This window comes from Bombina bombina, chromosome 5 (genome assembly GCF_027579735.1).
Source record: "Bombina bombina isolate aBomBom1 chromosome 5, aBomBom1.pri, whole genome shotgun sequence".
Lineage (NCBI taxonomy): Eukaryota > Metazoa > Chordata > Amphibia > Anura > Bombinatoridae > Bombina > Bombina bombina.
This window is the reverse complement of record NC_069503.1, coordinates 439,897,835-439,921,321: the sequence shown is the minus strand read 5'-3', so window position 1 is coordinate 439,921,321 and position 23,487 is coordinate 439,897,835. Positions and strand designations below refer to the sequence as shown.

The following is a 23,487-nucleotide window of genomic DNA, read 5'->3' as shown; positions in this document are numbered from 1 at the left end:
GTAACTACACACATATGCCTCTTGTTATTGGCTCACCAGATGTTTTTAGCTAGATCCAGTATTGTGAGCTGACTTGAGGCTGATTACAATCTATTGAGGTAATTATCATTGTGACAAAGTGATCACAATAAGCTGTTTTTAATATTTATCAGCAACACTTTTCAGATTTTTTTCAGTGAAAAATGGTCCTTGTGCCAAAGTCTCAATACTTAACATATTTATGGGACATTTTTCACTTATCAAGTTTAAAAGTTTGTTAAATCCCAGACAACCCTTTACAACTTATTACTGAGTATCCCAAATATTTGAATGTATCACTGGTTTTGCCTATGGATGACCAGTTACAAACATTACCTGCTTGATCAATTAAAGTTAAACATGTAATAATGAAAACCTTAACACTACTAAAAAAATAGCCAAATTAATAACACAACAAACACACATCTCTTAAAGAGACATACACATTTTTCTCTATGGTTTTGAAGCACACAGGGGCATATATTGGCATAGGCAAACAAGGCACTTGCCTAGCGCGGCAGATTGGGAGGGGGCAGCACTTTTTTTCTTTCATGATTGAGATAGAGAATACAATTTTAAATAACTTTCCAGATTACTTCTATTATCTTATTTGCATCATTCTTTTGGAGTCCTTTGTTGAAGAAGCAGCAATACACTACTCGGAGCTAGCTGACCACATTGTGTGAACCAATAACATGAGGCAGATATGCACGGCCACCAATCAGCAGCTCCTGAGCCTACCTAGGTTTCCCTTTTCACAAAGGATAGCAAGATAACACAACAAATTAGATAATAGAAGCAAATTGGAAAGTTCTTGAAAATCTAATTTTCTGCCTGAATCATGAAAGAAAAATTGTGGGTTTCATGTCCCTTTAACATCCAAAGCATTTTGTTGTTGTGATCTCTGGAAAAACACACTGACAATACCAGCTGAAGTTTAGATATTGTTATCTGCTGAACCCCCCCCCCCCCCGCGCACCACAAGATTGTGACCAATAGTTGTATACGTGCAATAATATCTTCTAACACAGAGCATTTTCTATTTGAACCTTTATTTTCCTTTAATAGTAGATATTAGAACAGAACATGTGGAAACCTTAACTAAATCCTGCTTTATGCCTTCATTGTCAGTTCATATTGTGCTTGGTTTTGCAGCAAGTGAAGTGGAAATTGTATGGGGCAGCGATAAACAACAAGACTCTAACCTGCCAGAAAGAAGCTGACCAGATACGTAATGCAGTGTAAGTTACAACTCAATCCTGTCCTGCACTCATGAAAGGGACATGAAACCCAAAATCTTTCATTGTTCAGAAAGAGCAGGCAATTTTAAACAACTTTCTAATTTATTGCTGTTATCTTATTTTCCTTATTCCCTTGGTATCTTTTGTTGAAAAGCAGGGACATAGGCCTCTAGTTATCAAGCCGTCAACTTCAAATACTCTGGAATTCCGCAGCGTATTTGTGGCGAGGCTGATACGCCTAAGTTATCAAGCCCTACACACCGGCAAAAGTAGAATTTTGTGACGTAAGCTACGATCCGCCGGACTCAGTCCGACACAGATCGATTCTTACGTCACTCCAGATGTGCCGAACGCAAGTTCGGCATAATCTGACTACTTTTGAAAGTTATCAAATGACTACCAGGTACGCTCTGCACTTTTCCGGCCCAGCGTACCTGGTTTTCAATCCGCCACCCTGGAGGTGGCGGATCCCATATGAATCAATGGGAGTCTGACCATAGCGAAAGCTCATGTTCGCTGCTGCCTGACATCCCATTGATTCCTATGGGAGCTGTCTACACTTAACACCCTAACATGTACCCCGAGTCTAAACACCACTAATCTGCCCCCCTACACCGCCGCCACCTATATTAAACATGTTAACCCCTAAACCGCCGCTCCCGGAGCCCACCGCCACTCTAATAAACTTATTAACCCCTAAACCGCCACTTCCGGAGCCCACCGCCACTCTAATAAACTTATTAACCCCTAAACCGCCGCTCCCGGACCCCGCCGCAACTATAATAAATATGTTAACCCCTAAACCGCCGCTCCCAGACCCTGCCGCCACCTACATAATACCTATTAACCCCTATCCTGCCCCCCTATACCGCCGCCACCTATAATAAATTTATTAACCCCTATCCTGTGGATCCCGTACCCCGCCGCAACTAAATAAATTGTTTAACCCCTAAACTGCCGCTCCCGGACCCCGCCGCCACCTGTATTAAACTTATTAACCCCTAATCTGCCCCCCTACACCGTCGCCACCTATAATAAATTTATTAACCCCTATCCTGCCCCCATACCACCGTCATCTATATTAAACTAATTAACCCCTAAACCTAAGTCTAACACTAACCCTAACACCCCCCTAACTTAAAGGGACAGTAAACCTTAAAAATAATGTTATATAATTCTGCACATAGTGCCAGCTGTATAGTCACAGCCAGGCCCGACCGCGCCATAAGACTAAGTGCAGCTCGCTCCTGTGACAGACCCGCTCAGCAGAGAGCAAAGAGCGGGTCTGTGAAACAGAGTTTGTTTTTTTAAATTAATAAGGTAAAATTATGTTTTATAATGTTTGGCTAATATAATGTTATATAATTCTGCACTATGTGCAGAATTATATAACATTATTTTTAAAGTTTACTGACACTTTAAATATTATTTTAATAAATCTAAATAAATATTACTCTTATTAAATTAATTATTCCTATTTAAAACTAAATACTTACCTATAAAATAAACCCTAATATAGCTACAATATTACTAATATTTATATTGTAGCTATTTTAGGATTTATTTTTATTTTACAGGCAAATTTAAATTTATTTTAACTAGGTACAATAGCTATTACATAGTTATTAACTATTTAATAGCTACCTAGATAAAATAAAGACAAATTTACCTGTAAAATAAAAACTAACCTAAGTTACAATTACACCTAACATTACACTATCATTAAATAAATTATTCCTATGTAAAACTAAATACTTACCTGTAAAATAAACCCTAAGCTAGCTACAATGTAATTAATAATTACATTGTAGCTATCTTAGGATTTATATTTATTTTACAGGTAACTTTGTATTTATTTTAACTAGGTACAATAGTTATTAAATAGTTATTAACTATTTAATAACCACCTAGCTAAAATAAATACAAAATTACCTGTAAAATAAATCCTAACCTAAGTTACAATTAAACCTAACACTACACTATCATTAAATAAATTAAATTAATTAACTACAAGTAGCTACAATTAAATACAATTAAATAAACTAACTAAAGTACAAAAAACAAACAAACACTAAATTACAGAAAATAAAAAAAGATTACAAGAATTTTAAACTAATTACACCTAATCTAAGCCCCCTAATAAAAAAAAATAAAAAAAAATAATAAAAGTCCCTACACTATACTACATTACAAAGTAACCAACTCTTTTACCAGCCCTTAAAAGGGCTTTTTGCGGGGCATGCCCCAAATTAATCAGCTCTTTTGCCTGTAAAAAAAAATACAACCCCCCAACATTAAAACCCACCACCCACATACCCCTACTTTAACCCACCCAAACCCCCCTTAAATAAACCTAACACTACCCCCCTGAAGATCTCCCTACCTTGAGTCGTCTTCACCCAGCCAGGCCGAAGTCATCATCCAAGGGGCACTGAAGATGTCTTCCATCCGATAGAAGTCTTCATCCAAGGGGCGCTGAAGAGGTCTTCCATCCGATAGAAGTCTTCATCCAAGGGGCGCTGAAGAGGTCTTCCATCCGATAGAAGTCTTCATCCAAGGGGCGCTGAAGAGGTCTTCCATCCGATAGAAGTCTTCATCCAGGCGGCGTCTTCAATCTTCATCCATCCGGAGCGGAGTCATCTTCAAAGCAGCCGACGCGGATCCATCCTCTTCAACCGACGCCTACTCGCCGAAGAAATATTCCTTTAAGTGACGTCATCCAAGATGGCGTCCCTCGAATTCCGATTGGCTGATAGGATTCTATCAGCCAATCAGAATTAAGGTAGGAAAAATCTGATTGGCTGATTCAATCAGTCAATCAGATCGAAGTTCAATCCGATTGGCTGATCCAATCAGCCAATCGGATTGAGCTCGCATTCTATTGGCTGTTCCGATCAGCCAATAGAATGTGAGCTCAATCTGATTGGCTCAGAGACTATCATTAAATAAATTAAATTAATTAACTACAAGTAGCTACAATTGAATACAATTAAATAAACTAACTAAAGTACAAAAAAGGACAGCAAATAGAATGCAAGCTCAATCTGATTGTCTGATTGGATCAGCCAATCGGATTGAACTTCAATCTGATTGGCTGATTGAATCAGCCAATCAGATTTTTCCTACCTTAATTCCGATTGGCTGATAGAATCCTATCAGCCAATCGGAATTCGAGGGACGCCATCTTGGATGACGTCACTTAAAGGAATATTCATTCTGCAAGTAGGCGTCAGTTGAAGAGGATGGATCCGCGTCGGCTGCTTTAAAGATGGCTCCGCTCCGGATGGATGAAGATTGAAGACGCCGCCTGGATGAAGACTTCTATCAGATGGAAGACCTCTTCAGCGCCCCTTGGATGAAGACTTCTATCGGAAGGAAGACATCTTTAGCGCCTCTTGGATGATGACTTCGGTCCGGCTGGGTGAAGACGACTCAAGGCAGTGAGATCTTCAGGGGGGTAGTGTTAGGTTTATTTAAGGGGAGTTTGGGTGGGTTAGAGAAGGGGTATGTGGGTGGTGGGTTTTAATGTGGGGGGGTTGTATTTTTTTTTACGGGCAAAAGAGCTGATTACTTTGGGGCATGTCCCGCAAAAAGCCCTTTTAAGGGCAGGTAAAAGAGCTGGTTACTTTGTAATGTAGTATAGGGTAGGGACTTTTATTATTTTTTTTTTATTTTATTTTATTAGGGGGCTTAGATTAGGTGTAATTAGGTTAAAATTCTTGTAATCTTTTTTTATTTTCGGTAATTTAATGTTTTTTTTGTACTTTAGTTAGTTTATTTAATTGTAGCTACTTGTAGTTAATTAATGTAATTTATTTAATGATAGTGTAGTGTTAGGTTTAATTGTAACTTAGGTTAGGATTTGTTTTACAGGAAATTTTGTATTTATTTTAGCTAGGTGGTTATTAAATAGTTAATAACTATTTAATAATTATTGTACCTAGTTAAAATAAATTCAAAGTTGCCTGTAAAATAAATATAAATCCTAAAATAGCTACAATGTAATTTTTAATTGCATTGTAGCTAGCTTAGGGTTTATTTTACAGGTAAGTATTTAGTTTTAAATAGGAATAGTTTATTTAATGATAGTGTAGTGTTAGGTGTAATTGTAACTTAGTTTAGTTTTTATTTTACATGTAAATTTGTCTTTATTTTATCTAGGTAGCTATTAAATAGTTAATAACTATTTAATAGCTATTGAACCTAGTTAAAATAAATTTAAATTTGCCTGGAAAATAAAAATTAATCCTAAAATAGCTACAATATAATTATTAGTAATATTGTAGCTATATTAGGGTTTATTTTATAGGTAAGTATTTAGTTTTAAATATGAATAATTAATTTAATAAGAGTAATATTTATTTAGATTTATTTCATTAATATTTAAGTTAGGGCAGTGTTAGGGTTAGTGTTAGACTTAGGTTTAGGGGTTAATAACTTTATTATAGGTTGCGGCGGTATAGGGGGGCAGGATAGGGGTAATTAGTTTAATATAGATGTCGGCGGTATAGGGGGGGCAGGATAGGGGTTAATAACTTTATTATAGTTGGCAACGTTGTGGGGGGGGGCAGATTAGGGGTTAATAAGTTTAATATAGGTGGCGGCGGGGTCCAGGAGCGACGGTTTAGGGGTTAAACAATTTATTTAGTTGCAGCGGTGTCCGGGATCCACAGGATATGGGTTAATAACTTTATTATAGGTGGCGGCGGTATAGGGGGGCAGGATAGGGGTTAATAGGTATTATGTAGGTGGCGGAGGGGTCCGGGAGCGGCGGTTTAGGGGTTAATACATTTATTATAGTTGCGGCGGGGTCTAGGAGCGGCGGTTTAGGGGTTAATAACTTCATTTAGTTGCGGGGGGCTCCGGGGCGGCGGTATAGGGGGTAGAACAGTATAGTATAGTGTGAGTGCTTAGTGACAGCTTATCAATAAAGCTGTAAAAAAGCCGAAGAGCAGCGAGATCGGATGAGTGATAACTATCACAGTCCGCTGCTCATCGCCCGTACTTGGTGTGCGGCTTTTTGACAGGTTTTTTGATAACTTTGGTGAACGTATTCAGGTTCGCAGCGGCGATGGTAGGCGAGCGTATTGGGGCCGGCGAAGGCAGGTACGTACGGAGCTTGATAACTAGAGGCCATAGGCTCAGGCCTTTATTTAGCAAGGTTTGGCGGACCTAATCTGACAGTGCGGATCAGGTCCGCCAGACCTCGCTGAATACAGAGAGCAATACGCTCTCCGTACCCAGCACATTGCACCAGCAGCTCACAAGAGCTGCTGGTGCGACGCCGCCCCTTGCAGACTTGCGGCCAATGGGCCGCCAGCAGGGCGGACAGGTTATGGAGCAGGTTATGTAGCAAGCTCCTTTCGGAGCTTGATAGATAGGCCCCATAGTGTCTGGAACACTATATGGCAGCAGTTTTGCAAGAATGTTATCCATTTGCGAGAGCACTAGGTGGCAGCCCTATTTCCTACAATGTGATGCCCCAGATGCCTATCTGGGTATCTCTTCAACACAGAATACCATGGGAACAAAGCACATTTGATAATAGAAGCAAACTGTATGCTCTGTCTGAATCACAAAAGAAATGTTTGGGTTTCATATCTCTTTAAAGGGATACTAAACCCAAAAATGTTCTATCATGATTTAAGTAGAAAATACAATTTTAAACAACATTCCAATTTACTTCTATTATCTAATTTGCTTCATTCTTTATATATCATTTATTGAAGAAATAGCAATGCACATGGGTGAACCAATCACACAAGGCATCTATATGCAGCAACCAATCAGCAGCTACTGAGCCTATCTAGATATGCTTTTTTGCAAAGTATATCTAGAGAATGACACAAATTAGATAATAGAAGAAAACTAGAAAGATGTTTAAAATTGTATGCTCTTTCTAAATCATGAAAGAAAAAAAATGGGTTTCATGTCCCTTTAATTAGAAGTTAGCTGTTGATCTCTTAAACAATGGATATTAAATATGACTGTAAACTCTTAGTGATTGCACACATCTTCAAATGAGACTTGTACACACACACACACACACACACACACATATACATATACATATCCACACACACACACATATATACATATACACATACACACACACACACATATATATACATATACACAAACACACATATATACATATACACACATATATACATATACATACACACACACACACATATATACATATATACACACACATATACTTATATACACACACACACATATATATACATATATACACACACACATATATATACATATACACAAACAAACACATATATATACATATACACAAACACACACATATATATACATATACACAAACACACATATATACATATACACACATACAGTGGAGCAAAAAAGTATTTAGTCAGCCACCAATTGTGCAAGTTCTCTCACTTAAGAAGATGAGAGAGGCCAGTAATTTTCATCATAGGTATACTTCAACTATGAGAGACAAAATGTGGAAACAAATCCATACAATCACATTGTCTGATTTGGAAAGAATTTATTTCCAAATTATGGTGGAAAATAAGTATTTGGTCAATATCAAAAGTTCATCTCAATACTTGTTATATATCCTTTGTTGGCAATGACAGAGGTCAAACGTTTTCTGTAAGTCTTCACAAGGTGGTCACACACTGTTGCTGGTATGTTGGCCGATTCCTGCATGCAGATCTCCTCTAGAGCAATGATGTTTTGGGGCTGTCGCTGGGCAACACGGACTTTCAACTCCCTCCAAAGGTTTTCTATGGGGTTGAGATCTGGAGACTGGCTAGGCCGCTCCAGGACCTTGAAATGCTTCTTACGAAGCCACTCCTTCGTTGCCCTGGCGGTGTGTCTGGGATCATTGTCATGCTGAAAGACCCAGCCACATTTCATCTTCAATGCCCTTGCTGATGGAAGGAGGTTTGCACTCAAAATCTCACAATATATGGCCCCATTTATTCTTTCATGTACACGGATCAGTCATCCTTTTCCCTTTGCAGAGAAACAGCCCCAAAGCATGATGTTGCCACCCCCATGCTTCACAGTAGGTATGGTGTTCTTTGGTTGCAACTCAGCATTCTCTCTCCTCCAAACACGGCGAGTTGTGTTTCTACCAAACAGTTCTACTTTGGTTTCATCTGACCATATGACATTCTCCCAATCCACTTCTGGACCATCCAAATGCTCTCTAGCATACTTCAGACAGGCCTGGACATGTACTGGCTTAAGCAGGATCTGAATCCCTGGCGGCGCAGTGTGTTACTGATGGTAGCCTTTGTTACGTTGGTCCAAGCTCTCTGCAGGTCATTCACTAGGTCTCCCCGTGTGGTTTTGGAATGTTTGCTCACCGTTCTTGTGATCATTTTGACCCCACGGGTGAGATTTTGCGTGGAGCCCCAGATCGAGGGAGATTATTAGTGGTCTTGTATGTCTTCCATTTTCTAATTATTGCTCCCACAGTTGATTTCTTCACACCAAGCTGCTTGCCTATTGCAGATTCAGTCTTCCCAGCCTGGTGTAGGTCTACAATTTTGTTTCTGGTGTCCTTCGACAGCTCTTTGGTCTTCACCATAGTGGAGTTTGGAGTGTGACTGTTTGAGGTTGTGGACAGGTGTCTTTTATACTGATAACAAGTTCAAACAGGTGCTATTAATACAGGTAATGAGTGGAGGGCAGAGGAGCCTCTTAAAGAAGAAGATACAGGTCTGTGAGAACCAGAAATCTTACTTGTTTGTAGGTGACCAAATACTTATTTTCCATCATAATATGCAAATAAATTCTTTCCAAATCAGACAATGTAATTGTCTGGATTTGTTTCCACATTTTGTCTCTCATAGTTGAGGTATACCTATGATGAAAATTACAGGCCTCTCTCATCTTCTTAAGTGGGAGAACTTGCACAATTGGTGGCTGACTAAGTACTTTTTTGCCCCACTGTATATACATATACATATACACACACACACACACATATATACATATACATATATACACACACATATACATATACACACACATATACTTATATACACACACACACATATATATACATATACACACACACACATATATATATACATATACACAAACACACACATATATATACATATACACAAACACACACATATATATACATATACACAAACACACATATATACATATACACACATATATACATATACATATATACACACACATATACATATACACACACATATACTTATATACACACATATATATATACATATACACACACACAAATATATATATATACACACACACATATATATACATATGCACACATACACACACACATATATGCACACACACACACACCACACACAATATATACATAAACACACACACACGCACGAGTACAGTGTTAGATTTTCCCCCCACTTTTCTTGCTCTATTGACTTCTATGGGCTCCATTTATCATTCCAATTCTCCTATATTTTCTCCTAAAAGTTCTCATGAGAAATAATTCCCCTATTTATCATTCAAAAATGCGCCTAAAATTGGGCAAGTTCGACTGTAAAATTCTCCTACTCTGTTCTCACTCTTCTTGGAGAACATGTTCTACAAAAAAGGGTTAAATTAGATCTTTTTAGCCGTATTTCATATAGTTCTCATTAATTCTTCTACTTACAAATTTATCATTTATATTCTCCTGTGGAGGACTGAAAATTCTCTTGCAAGTTCCTGCATTATAGTTCCCCATAGCTACAGTGGAGAACAGCATTAGTAATCTATTCTCTACCAGTTGTAGAAGCAGTTACACAAAAAAAGGGCTATACAAGGTGCAAAAATGATCTATAACAAAGCTCAATAATAAAAGTTATTGGAGCGCAATAATAATTTATGATGGAGTGAAAAAAATATATAATGTAGCGCAAAAATAATATATAACAGAGAACAAAAATGATATCTATTGGGGCATAAAAATAAGATATAAAAAAGCGCTAAAATTGAAGCACAAAAACAATGAAAATGTAGATCTATTTTCTTATATGAACGTTTTCTGAAGAGGGGCATTAACAAAGCTACTAGGAAGGCTGTATAAATATTTCTATTGGTTTATATATGATTGACATGGAGAATAGTTGCTCATTTTTAGTGATAAATAAGGAGAAGATACTAATCCGACTGGAAAATGTATCATTATTTCTCCTGTTAAGTGTGGTCAGTCCACGGGTCATCATTACTTCTGGGATATTATCTCCTCCCCTACAGGAAGTGCAAGAGGATTCACCCAGCAGAGCTGCTATATAGCTCCTCCCCTCTACGTCACCTCCAGTCATTCTCTTGCACCCAACGAATAGATAGGATGTGTGAGAGGACTGTGGTGATTTAATTAGTTTATTACCTTCAATCAAAAGTTTGTTATTTTATAATAGCACCGGAGTGTGTTATTCATTCTCTGGTAGAATTTGAAGAAGAATCTACCTGAGTTTTTTCTATGATTTTAGCCGGAGTAGTTAAGATCATATTGCTGTTTCTCGGCCATCTGAGGAGAGGTAAACTTCAGATCAGGGGACAGCGGGCAGATTAATCTGCAAAGAGGTATGTAGCAGTTTGTTATTTTCTGACATGGAATTGATGAGAAAATCCTGCCATACCGTTATAATGTAAACTCAGCCTTAAATGCAGTAGATGTAGCTGGTATCAGGCTGTCATGTATGTATATTTTACACTTCAGTATTCTGGGGAATGGTACTTCACTGGTTTTATACTGTATGCATAGACTTAACCTAATTTGCAGGGACTTGCAATAGGTTTTAAATAACAATTAATTTATTGAGGTTAAACGTTTTTTTGCTGGCATATAAAAACGTTTATTTCTCTGAGGTACTGGGTGAAAAAATGTTTTGGGCACTATTTTTTCCACTTGGCAATAGTTTTGTTTAAATTAAAGCAGTTCACTGATCTCTCTCACTGTTATGTGTGAGGGGGAGGGGCCATTTTTGGCGCTTTTACTACGCATCAAAAAACTCAGTCAGAGGTTCATTTTTCTTCCTGCATGATCCGGTTCATCTCTACAGAACTCAGGGATCTCCAAAGCCTTTTTTGAGGGAGGTAATCATCACAGCAGAGCTGTGAAGAGTGTAGTTGACTGTGATAAAAAACGTTTATTTGTGTATTTTTTCTGCTGCCAGGGTTAGTTATCCTTTGCTAATGGGAACAATCCTTTGCTAAAATTGTATATTTCTTACAAAGATTTGATGCTATAACTTAATTATTTTCAACTGTCATAATTTTTTCTGTGCTTCTTATAGGCACAGTTCGTTTTCATATTATTGTAAATTACTTGAAAAAGCATTTCCAAGTTGCTAGTTAATTGCTAGTGTGTTAAACATGTCTGATTCAGAGGAAGATACATGTGTTATATGTGCTAATGCCAAAGTGGAGCCCAATAGAAATTTATGTACTAACTGTATTGATGCTACTTTAAATAAAAGTCAATCTGTACAAATTGAACATATTTCACCAGACAACGAGGGGAGAGTTATGCCGACTAACTCGCCTCACGTGTCAGTACCTGCATCTCCCGCTCGGGAGGTGCGTGATATTGTAGCGCCGAGTACATCTGGGCGGCCATTTCAAATCACATTACAGGATATGGCTACTGTTATGACTGAAGTTTTGGCTAAATTACCAGAACTTAGAGGCAAGCGTGATCACTCTGGGGTGAGAACAGAGTGCGCTGATAATATTAGGGCCATGTCAGACACTGCGTCACAGGCGGCAGAACATGAGGACGGAGAACTTCATTCTGTGGGTGACGGTTCTGATCCAAACAGACTGGATTCAGATATTTCAAATTTTAAATTTAAGCTGGAAAACCTCCGTGTATTACTAGGGGAGGTGTTAGCGGCTCTGAATGATTGTAACACAGTTGCAATACCAGAGAAAATGTGTAGGTTGGATAAATATTTTGCGGGTACCGGCGAGTACTGATGTTTTTCCTATACCTAAGAGACTTACTGAAATTGTTACTAAGGAGTGGGATAGGCCCGGTGTGCCGTTCTCACCTCCTCCGATATTTAGAAAAATGTTTCCAATAGACGCCACCACACGGGACTTATGGCAAACGGTCCCTAAGGTGGAGGGAGCAGTTTCTACTTTAGCTAAGCGTACCACTATCCCGGTGGAGGATAGCTGTGCTTTTTCAGATCCAATGGATAAAAAATTAGAGGGTTACCTTAAGAAAATGTTTGTTCAACAAGGTTTTATATTGCAACCTCTTGCATGTATTGCGCCTGTCACGGCTGCAGCAGCATTTTGGTTTGAGTCTCTGGAAGAGACACTTGAATCATCTACACTAGATGAGATTACACTCAAACTTAAAACCCTTAAGTTAGCTAACTCATTTATTTCAGATGCCGTAGTACATTTAACTAAACTTACGGCTAAGAATTCCGGATTTGCCATTCAGGCACGCAGAGCACTGTGGCTAAAATCCTGGTCAGCTGATGTTACTTCTAAATCTAAATTGCTTAATATACCTTTCAAAGGGCAGACCTTATTCGGGCCCGGGTTGAAAGAGATTATCGCTGACATTACAGGAGGTAAAGGCCATGCCCTGCCTCAGGACAAAGCCAAACCTAGGGCTAGACAGTCTAATTTTCGTTCCTTTCGTAATTTCAAAGCAGGAACTGCATCAACTTCCTCTGCACCAAAACAGGAAGGAGCTGTTGCTCGCTACAGACAAGGCTGGAAACCTAACCAGTCCGTGAACAAGGGCAAGCAGGCCAGGAAACCTGCTGCTGCCCCTAAGACAGCATGAATCGAGGGCCCCCGATCCGGGACTGGATCTAGTGGGGGGCAGACTTTCTCTCTTCGCCCAGGCTTGGGCAAGAGATGTTCAGGATCCCTGGGCGTTAGAGATCATATCTCAGGGATACCTTCTGGACTTCAAATCCTCTCCCCCAAGAGGGAGCTTTCATCTGTCAAGGTTGTCAAAAAACCAAATAAAGAAAGAAGCATTCCTACGCTGCGTACAAGATCTTTTATTAATGGGAGTGATCCATCCAGTTCCGCGGTCGGAACAAGGACAAGGGTTTTACTCAAATCTGTTTGTAGTTCCCAAAAAAGAGGGAACTTTCAGGCCAATCTTGGATTTAAAGATCCTAAACAAATTCCTAAGAGTTCCATCGTTCAAGATGGAAACTATTCGAACAATTTTGCCCATGATCCAAGAGGGTCAGTACATGACCACAGTGGATTTAAAGGATGCTTACCTTCACATACCGATTCACAGAAATCATTACCGGTATCTAAGGTTTGCCTTTCTAGACAGGCATTACCAGTTTGTAGCTCTTCCATTCGGATTGGCTACGGCTCCAAGAATCTTCACAAAGGTTCTGGGTACTCTTCTGGCGGTACTAAGACCGCGAGGAATTTCGGTAGCTCCATACCTAGACGACATTCTGATACAAGCTTCAAGCTTTCAAACTGCCAAGTCTCATACAGAGTTAGTACTGGCATTTCTAAGGTCGCATGGATGGAAGGTAAACGAAAAGAAGAGTTCTCTCTTTCCACTCACAAGAGTTCCCTTCTTGGGGACTCTGATAGATTCTGTAGAAATGAAGATTTACCTGACAGAAGACAGGTTAACAAAGCTTCAAAATGCATGCCGTGTCCTTCATTCCATTCAACACCCGTCAGTAGCTCAATGCATGGAGGTGATCGGCTTAATGGTAGCGGCAATGGACATAGTACCTTTTGCACGCCTACATCTCAGACCGCTGCAATTGTGCATGCTAAGTCAGTGGAATGGGGATTACTCAGATTTGTCCCCCACTCTGAATCTGAATCAAGAGACCAGAAATTCTCTTCTATGGTGGCTTTATCGGCCACACCTGTCCAGGGGGATGACATTCAGCAGGCCAAACTGGACAATTGTAACAACAGACGCCAGCCTACTAGGTTGGGGCGCTGTCTGGAATTCTCTGAAGGCTCAGGGACTATGGAATCAGGAGGAGAGTCTCCTTCCAATAAACATTCTGGAATTGAGAGCAGTTCTCAATGCCCTTCTGGCTTGGCCCCAGTTAACAACTCGGGGGTTCATCAGGTTTCAGTCGGACAACATCACGACTGTAGCTTACATCAACCATCAGGGAGGGACAAGAAGCTCCCTAGCAATGATGGAAGTATCAAAGATAATTCGCTGGGCAGAGTCTCACTCTTGCCACCTGTCTGCAATCCACATCCCGGGAGTGGAGAACTGGGAGGCGGATTTCTTAAGTCGTCAGACTTTTCATCCGGGGGAGTGGGAACTTCATCCGGAGGTCTTTGCCCAGATACTTCGACGTTGGGGCAAACCAGAGATAGATCTCATGGCGTCTCGTCAGAACGCCAAGCTTCCTCGCTACGGGTCCAGATCCAGGGATCCGGGAGCGGTTCTGATAGATGCTTTGACAGCACCTTGGACCTTCGGGATGGCTTATGTGTTTCCACCCTTCCCGATGCTTCCTCGATTGATTGCCAGAATCAAACAGGAGAGAGCATCAGTGATTCTAATAGCACCTGCATGGCCACGCAGGACTTGGTATGCAGATCTAGTGGACATGTCATCCTGTCCGCCTTGGTCTCTACCTCTGAAACAGGACCTTCTGATCCAGGGTCCATTCAAACATCAAAATCTAACTTCTCTGAAGCTGACTGCTTGGAAATTGAACGCTTGATTTTATCAAAACGTGGTTTTTCTGAGCCAGTTATTGATACCTTAATACAGGCTAGGAAGCCTGTTACCAGAAGGATTTACCATAAAATATGGCGTAAATACTTATATTGGTGCGAATCCAAGAGTTACTCATGGAGTAAGGTTAGGATTCCAAGGATATTGTCTTTTCTACAAGAAGGTTTAGAAAAGGGGTTATCCGCTAGTTCTTTAAAGGGACAGATTTCAGCTCTGTCCATTCTTTTACACAAACGTCTGTCAGAAGTTCCGGACGTTCAAGCTTTTTGTCAGGCTTTAGCTAGGATCAAGCCTGTGTTTAAAACTGTTGCTCCGCCATGGAGTTTGAACTTAGTTCTTAATGTTTTACAGGGTGTTCCGTTTGAACCCCTTCATTCCATTGATATCAGGTTGTTATCTTGGAAAGTTCTGTTTTTAATGGCTATTTCCTCGGCTCGAAGAGTTTCTGAGTTATCTGCCTTACATTGTGATTCTCCTTATCTGATTTTTCATTCAGACAAGGTAGTTCTGCGTACTAAACCTGGGTTCCTACCTAAGGTGGTCACTAACAGGAATATCAATCAAGAAATTGTTGTTCCATCTTTGTGTCCTAATCCTTCCTCGAAGAAGGAATGTCTGCTACACAATCTAGATGTAGTCCGTGCCCTGAAATTTTATCTACAGGCAACTAAGGATTTTCGTCAAACGTCTTCCCTGTTTGTCGTTTATTCTGGTCAGAGGAGAGGTCAAAAAGCTTCGGCTACCTCTCTCTCTTTTTGGCTTCGTAGCATAATACGATTAGCCTATGAGACTGCTGGACAGCAGCCTCCTGAAAGAATTACAGCTCATTCTACTAGAGCTGTGGCTTCCACTTGGGCCTTTAAGAATGAGGATGAACAGATTTGCAAGGCTGCAACTTGGTCTTCTCTTCATACTTTTTCCAAATTTTACAAATTTGACACTTTTGCTTCTTCGGAGGCTGTTTTTGGGAGAAAGGTTCTTCAGGCAGTGGTTCCCTCCGTATAAAGAGCCTGCCTGTCCCTCCCGTCATCCGTGTACTTTTGCTTTGGTATTGGTATCCCAGAAGTAATGATGACCCGTGGACTGACCACACTTAACAGGAGAAAACAAAATTTATGCTTACCTGATAAATTCATTTCTCCTGTAGTGTGGTCAGTCCACGGCCCGCCCTGTTTTTTATGGCAGGCTAAAAAAAATTTTGGATTATACTCCAGTCACCACTACACCCTTGGGCTTCTCCTTTCTCGTTGGTCCTTTGGTCGAATGACTGGAGGTGACGTAGAGGGGAGGAGCTATATAGCAGCTCTGCTGGGTGAATCCTCTTGCACTTCCTGTAGGGGAGGAGATAATATCCCAGAAGTAATGATGACCCGTGGACTGACCACACTACAGGAGAAATGAATTTATCAGGTAAGCATAAATTTTGTTTTCTCCTCAGCTCTCCTATGGAGAAAAAACAACTTTTTTATGATAAATACGGGCGCACATGTGCGCCTTTCCATAGGCGAGCTGTGGAGAACTGATAGGAGAACAGAAAGGAGAATTCCCCAAATGATTGATAAATGGAGCCCATTGGGGGATACATTACAGTTAATGCTCGAGTGGGAGCGATAAATAGCATGCCACTCGTAATCGGGCCCATAGTTCTCCAGACGCTGAATGCTACCCTATCTAGGTATCCACTTCAAGAAAGAATACACTGGGAACAAAATACATTTGATAGTATAAGTAAATTGGAGACTATTTTAAATGTGTATGCTCTATCTGAATAATTTCCCTTTAACAAATGGCCTGCGCATATATATGTGACCTTTAGATGTGTGATGCTACCAACATATAAACTAAAAATTAAGTTCAAGTAAAAACATTCTGCAATTCGGTTATTTTAAGCAACACATTTTCTTGCCCTCTAATTATGATCTTTACTTTGCTTGTTAAATAAATCAGTTTTGCTCTTCCATAATCAATATATAAGGCAAAATAGGCTTAAGGCTCTTTATGTAATGTCATCTTAACTATTGTTTGAATAAAATGGCACTATGTGAAAAGCCATTAATTTGATTTATGTTGACATTTTTTCATAATTATTTCTACCGTCTGCCATTTCACAAAGCTTGACTTAAACAGATTATAGTGTAATACAAATTATTTAAGAAAATGATGCAAATTTATCATGTCCCACTTGAAATGTCATTATCAATTCAGATTTATTTCAGCCTTATTATATAATCTTTATAACGAACTGTGGAATAAACTTTACTTATTATTCTGTAGTGCAGTTGTTTAAAATATATATTTAGTGTATATGTTTTTGCTATAATGAATTTGTTCAAAAATAAAATAACTGTTATTCATGTGTTTTACTTTTTAGTCAGAGAAAGTTCCACCTTCAAACACTTCGTGAGCTGTCAGAGGTCCAGAAAATGACCCCAAGAGAAAGAATGAGGCTACGCAAATTACATGCCGCTGATGAAAAAGCAAAGAGGCTAAAGTTAGTAAAAGCGGAATGTCAAGAAGCATTAGCAGTACTTTTTTTTTTTTTACATTTTTGATTACATATCCATTAATAAGCACCATGTATACAGAAAATATTGTGTTTACCTTAGTTAATGAACTATTTAGAAATATAATAATAATTAAGGTTCATATTGCAGTTTTTCAAAATAGGAACATTGTGAAGACAGTATAGGAACATTATGAAGACAGTATAGGAACATTGTGAAGACAGTATAGGAACATTGTGAAGACAGTATAGGAACATTGTGAAGACAGTATAGGAACATTGTGAAGACGGTATAGGAACATTGTGAAGACAGTATAGGAACATTGTGAAGACGGTATAGGAACATTGTGAAGACAGTATAGGATCATTGTGAAGACAGTATAGGAACATTGTGAAGACAGTATAGGAACATTGTGAAGACAGTATAGGGACATTGTGAAGACAGTATAGGAACATTGTGAAGACGGTATAGGAACATTGTGAAGACGGCATAGGAACATTGTGAAGACGGCATAGGAACATTGTGAAGACGGCATAGGAACATTGTGAAGACGGCATAGGAACATTGTGAAGACGGCATAGGAACATTGTGAAGACGGTATAGGAACATTGTGATGACGGTATAGGAACATTGTGAAGATGGTATAGGAACATTGTGAAGACGGTATAGGAACATTGTGAAGACGGTATGTTTTGCACTGACTCAGATATTCTTTATTATCCACACATAAGCAAATAGTTTTATATGAGGGACTGCAGGAGTCCAGTGTGTGCGAGATGCAAATTGCTAATTTCCCTTTTTTTTAATCCATAAAAGAAAATTCTACCCTTATACTTTGATGCATTATGTTTCTATATCACTGGTTTTTAAACCTATTCTCAGGCCTCCCTAACAGGCCATATTTTGAGGGTTTCTGAACTGGCGCACAGGTTAAATAAACATGGTTATTTTACCTGCTCTCAACCAAGGTAATGCTGAAAATCTGGCTTGTTGGGGAGGCCTGAGGATAGATTTGAAAAACAGTGGTCTATATGGACCAAAAAGAAATGCAACAAGTCACCACTATTCAAAATTCAATTATTCATTTATAATTTTTCTCATTTATTTTTTAGAGAAAACAATATTTTATGAACAGTAAATAAAATATGTGAAATGATATGCTATAATGATAAGTAATTGTTGTTAGTAGGTGCCCTGATAAAGAATCAGTGCATAAAACAGATGGAGAACTACTGTGTCATTATAAGGCACAGATTTGTATGCGACATCACCTGCAACAATCAGTCTGGGGAAGTGTTGCATATGGAACATTGTGTTATTTCTGCCATTGCTCATTATTTTGAGTAGCGTGAGGCCCTACTTCACATATTTTCAGGAGTGTCTGCCTCAATGCATGATTTTGAATAGGGCTATAATAGGTTTCCAACATTGATGAGTCACTAAAGTTTACTCATCTCTCCTTTTTTTAATGAATAAAATGCATAGAACTATACAAAAACTGTTCAAGATACAGAGTGTGGTAAGGCTTGTGTAACTGGAGAGGTTGTTTGGAGACCTTTCAGTGAATACCAGTGTTATAATGGTTGGGGGTCAGAAACTCCCTGGCTACCTGTCATAGTACGTAGCACAATTGTGGAAAGTTGTAAAGACATCTTATAAACACAACATACTGCACTGTTTCATAAAATGGAGCAGAACAAACATTATGGGCTCCATATTTATCAAGCTGCTTATGCAGCTTTGGAGCGCATTCGCTGCAGACTTGCATGTGCAAGCCTGCAGTGGATAGTTAAGAAGGAGCGATCATCAGACCTAGCCTGTATGCCAGCTCTTAGCTGCTGGATTAAAATCATCCCAGAAAAATTCACCTGTGGTGAATGACAGCCCCATCTCATGCGCCATTGGCCTAGAGTGAGCATTGGGCAGATGCTTGTGCAATGTTAATTGCGGGCGGCAATATGGTCAATAATATGCTTGTTGCAATCAGTGACAGGGAGGTAAGTGGAAGCGAAACCTTGTCCATCCGGGCTTTGTTAAATGTGGCCCTATGACTCCATGTTACTTATACATAAACATGAGGTTCTGTCAATAAATGCACATTCTTTAGACACTTTAGGAGCGCATCACAATAGTACATTTTAGGGCTTTGTTGAGACAATATGTTAATATGCATTACATTTGCACCATATATGACATGGAAATTGTGGATGTTTCTTTTACAAGATATGACGAGTCCACAGATTTCATCCTTACTTGTGGGATTAAATCTCCTGTTAGCAGGAAGTGGCAAAGAGCAAATCCTTTCGTGGTCCCCAAGAAAGAGGGCACGTTTCGTCCTATTTTAGATCTAAAAAGTCTAAACAAGTTTCTTAGAGTCCCATCCTTCAAGATGAAGACTATTCGAACAATTCTGCCATTGATCCAGGAGGGTCAATATATGACTACCGTGGACTTGAAGGATGCATATCTTCATATTCCCATCCACAAGGATCATCACCAGTTCCTAAGGTTTGCCTTCCTGGACAAACATTTTCAGGTTGTGGCTCTTCCCTTCGGGTTGGCCACAGCACCCAGGATCTTCACGAAGGTTCTAGGGTCCCTTCTGGCGGTTCTCAGGCCGCGGGGCATTGCAGTGGCGCCTTATCTGGATGATATTCTGATCCAGGCGTCATCTTACCATCTGACAAAATCTCATACAGACTTGGTGTTGTCCTTTCTGAGGACTCATGGATGGAAGGTGAATCTAGAAAAGAGTTCCAATTCTTGGCAACCCTGATAGACTCTATATCCATGAAAATTTTCCTGATAGAAGTCAGAAAGTCAAAGATTCTGAATACATGCCGAGCTCTTCAGTCCAATCCTCGGCCATCAGTGGCTCAGTGCATGGAAGTAATTGGATTGATGGTGGCAGCAATGGACATCATTCCGTTTGCTCGGTTTCATCTCAGACCACTGCAACTTTGCATGCTCGGACAGTGAAATGGGGATTATGCAAATTTATCTCCTCAGATAAATCTGGATCAGGAGACCAGAGACGCTCTTCTTTGGTGGTTGTCGCCGGATCATCTGTCCCAAGGGACGTGTTTCTGCAAACTCTCTTGGTTGATAGTGACAACGGACGCCAGTCTACTAGGCTGGGGTGCAGTCTGGAATTCCCTGAAGGCTCAAGGTGTGTGGACTCAGGTGGAGTCTCTACTTCCAATCAATATTCTGGAACTGAGAGCAATATTTAATGCACTTCAGGCGTGGCCTCAGTTGGCTTCGGCCAAATTTATCTGATTCTCAGATGGGGCATACCGGAGTTGGATTTGATGGTGTCTCATCAGAATGCCAAGCTTCCAAGATATGGATCCAGGTCCAGGGATCCTCAGGCTGAACTGATAGATGCCTTGGTCGTTCAACCTAGCTTATGTGTTTCCACCGTTTGCTCTTCTTCCCCGAGTGATCGCTCGGATCAAGCAGGAGAGGGCTTCAGGGATTCTCATCGCTCCTGCGTGGCCTCACAGGACTTGGTATGCCGATCTAGTGGACATGTCCTCTCTGCCACCGTGGAAACTTCCATTAAGGCAGGACCTTCTCATTCAGGGTCCCTTCCAACACCCAAATCTAATTTCTCTGCAGCTGACTGCTTGGAGATTGAACGCTTGATCTTATCTAAGCGGGGGTTCTCTGATTCGGTCATTGATACTTTGATTCAGGCACGTAAGCCTGTTACTAGAATGATTTACCATAAGATATGGCGTAAATATCTTGGTGCGAATCCAAGAACTAATCATGGAGTAGAGTTAGGATTTCCAGGATTCTGTCTTTTCTCCAAGAAGGATTGGAGAAAGGGTTATCAACAAGTTCTTTAAAGGAACAAATCTCTACTTTGTCAATTTTACTTCACAAGCGTTTGGCAGATGTTCCAGACGTTTAGTCTTTTTGTCAGGCTTTGACCAGAATCAAGCCTGTGTTTAGACCAATTTCTCCACCCTGGAGTTTGAATTTAGTTCTTAATGTTCTTCAAGGGGTTCCGTTTGAAACCATGAATTCCATAGATATTAAGTTGTTATCTTGGAAGGTTTTATTTTTGGTTGCTATTTCTTCTGCTCGTAGAGTTTCCAAGCTTTCTGCGTTTCAATGTGACTCGCCTTATCTTATTTTTCATTCTGATAAGGTGGTCTTACGTACTAAACCTGGTTTCCTTCCTAAGGTTGTTTCTAATAAGAATATTAATCAGGAAATTGTTGTTCCTTCCTTGTGTCCTAATCCTTCTAAGAAGGAGCGTCTGTTACATAATTTGGATGTGGTCCGTGCCCTGAAGTTTTACTTGCAGGCGACTAAGGAATTCCGTCAATCATCTTCATTATTCATTGTTTTTTCTGGAAAGCGTAGGGTCCAGAAAGCTACCGCTACCTCTCTTTCTTTCTGGCTGAAGAGTATCATCCGTCTGGCATATGAGACTGCTGGATAGCAGCCTCCTGAAAGAATTACGGCTCATTCCACTAGGGCTGTGGCTTCCTCATGGGAATTTAAAAACAATGCTTCTTTTGAACAGATTTGCAAGGCTGCAACTTGGTCGTCTCTTCACACTTTTTCCAAATTTGATACTTTTGCTTCTTCTGAGGCTGTTTTTGGGAGAAAGGTTCTTCAAGCAGTGGTGCCTTCTGTTTAGGTTCCTGTCTTGTCCCTCCCTTTCATCCGTGTCCTGTAGCTTTGGTATTGTATCCCACAAGTAAGGATGAAATCCGTGGACTCGTCTTATCTTGTAAAAGAAAAGGAAATTGATGCTTACCTGATGAATGTATTTCTTTTACGATATGACGAGTCCAAGGCCCACCCTGTAATTTCTAAGACAGGTATTTATTTTTGTTAAACTTCAGTCACCTCTGCACCTTTGGCTTTTCCTTTCTTTTCCTAACTTCGGTCGAATGGCTGGGTTGGGAGGGAGGGGAGGAGCTATATGTGCGGCTCTGCTGTGGTGCTCTTTGCCACTTCCTGCTAACAGGAGATTTAATCCCACAAGTAAGGATGAAATCCGTGGACTCGTCATATCGTAAAATAAATAAATTTATCAGGTAAGCATAAATTTCCTTTTTTTTTTTTTGAAACAAGCTTTATTGATTATTTTTTAAAACAAATTATGCATACAGCGGAATCAAATCATAACTTACACATCTTATATGTACATTAACAAATGTAGGCAAAATGTAGGCAAAATAAGTGTATATCCAACTGCGTGTTTTCCATCTTGCAAATGCATATTATAATTAACTTCTATGCTCAGTAAGCTTGTTATATTTTTTATCTTTTCTTATGCTCTCCTCCTTCCTCATAACATGTAACTGTATGTCTACAAAACAATACTTACTTAAACAAAGGGGGGGGGAGGGAGATTTCATAGGGGGGGGGATGTTGAATGGTGTACCTCTTATTTTGCCTCTTTCGGAACTGTCTTGTTCACAGACCAATGCCCTTCCACGTAGCCTGCATCATCTCATGTGTGTCTATCTGATTGATTTTAAAGTAGTGGAATCTCTAATATAAGCAGCTTGTCAACCACGTGAACCCACTCCTCTAGGGTTGGGACAACCCTTGATTTCCATTTCTTGGGTATTATTTTTTTTGGCTCCTGTGAGCATTATTAGCATTAACTCTCGTGTGTGTGGTGTTTTGACTGTTGGTAATTGGAATAGGAGGGTCGCTTCTGGAGTGTTTGGGATGATAATTTGCAGTTTGTCTGACATGTGGCTGGGGTGCTAAAAAAGGTTTTATAATATTTAATAGTGAACCCGTCTGGGCCTGGGCTCTTACCATTTGGTAGATCTTTAATCGCTAAAGTGAGTTCATCTTGGGATATAGGCAAATCAAGTGTGTCAGCTTCTTCTTTTGTAAGACAAGGTAGATCTAGGGATGCTAGGTACGCATCTATAGCCTTTTCCTTGTGTATGGATTGAGTTTGCATATCTGACTTATTATTTATATTATATAAGGCTTTATAATAGTGATTAAATGCGTTAGCTATTTGCTT

The 23,487-nt window shown here is 39.8% G+C and overlaps 1 protein-coding gene across 1 annotated transcript in view; it reads left to right on the top strand.

The window, feature by feature from the left end:
- NEK11 (NIMA related kinase 11) overlaps nt 1-23,487 on the top strand; it is a 625,868-nt gene that overhangs the window by 358,372 nt on the left and 244,009 nt on the right. Inside the window, exons 8-9 of the mRNA XM_053714299.1 lie at nt 1,174-1,259; nt 17,342-17,461. Of these exons, the coding sequence (XP_053570274.1) occupies nt 1,174-1,259; nt 17,342-17,461 (206 nt within the window). The remainder of the gene's footprint in view (nt 1-1,173; nt 1,260-17,341; nt 17,462-23,487) is intronic.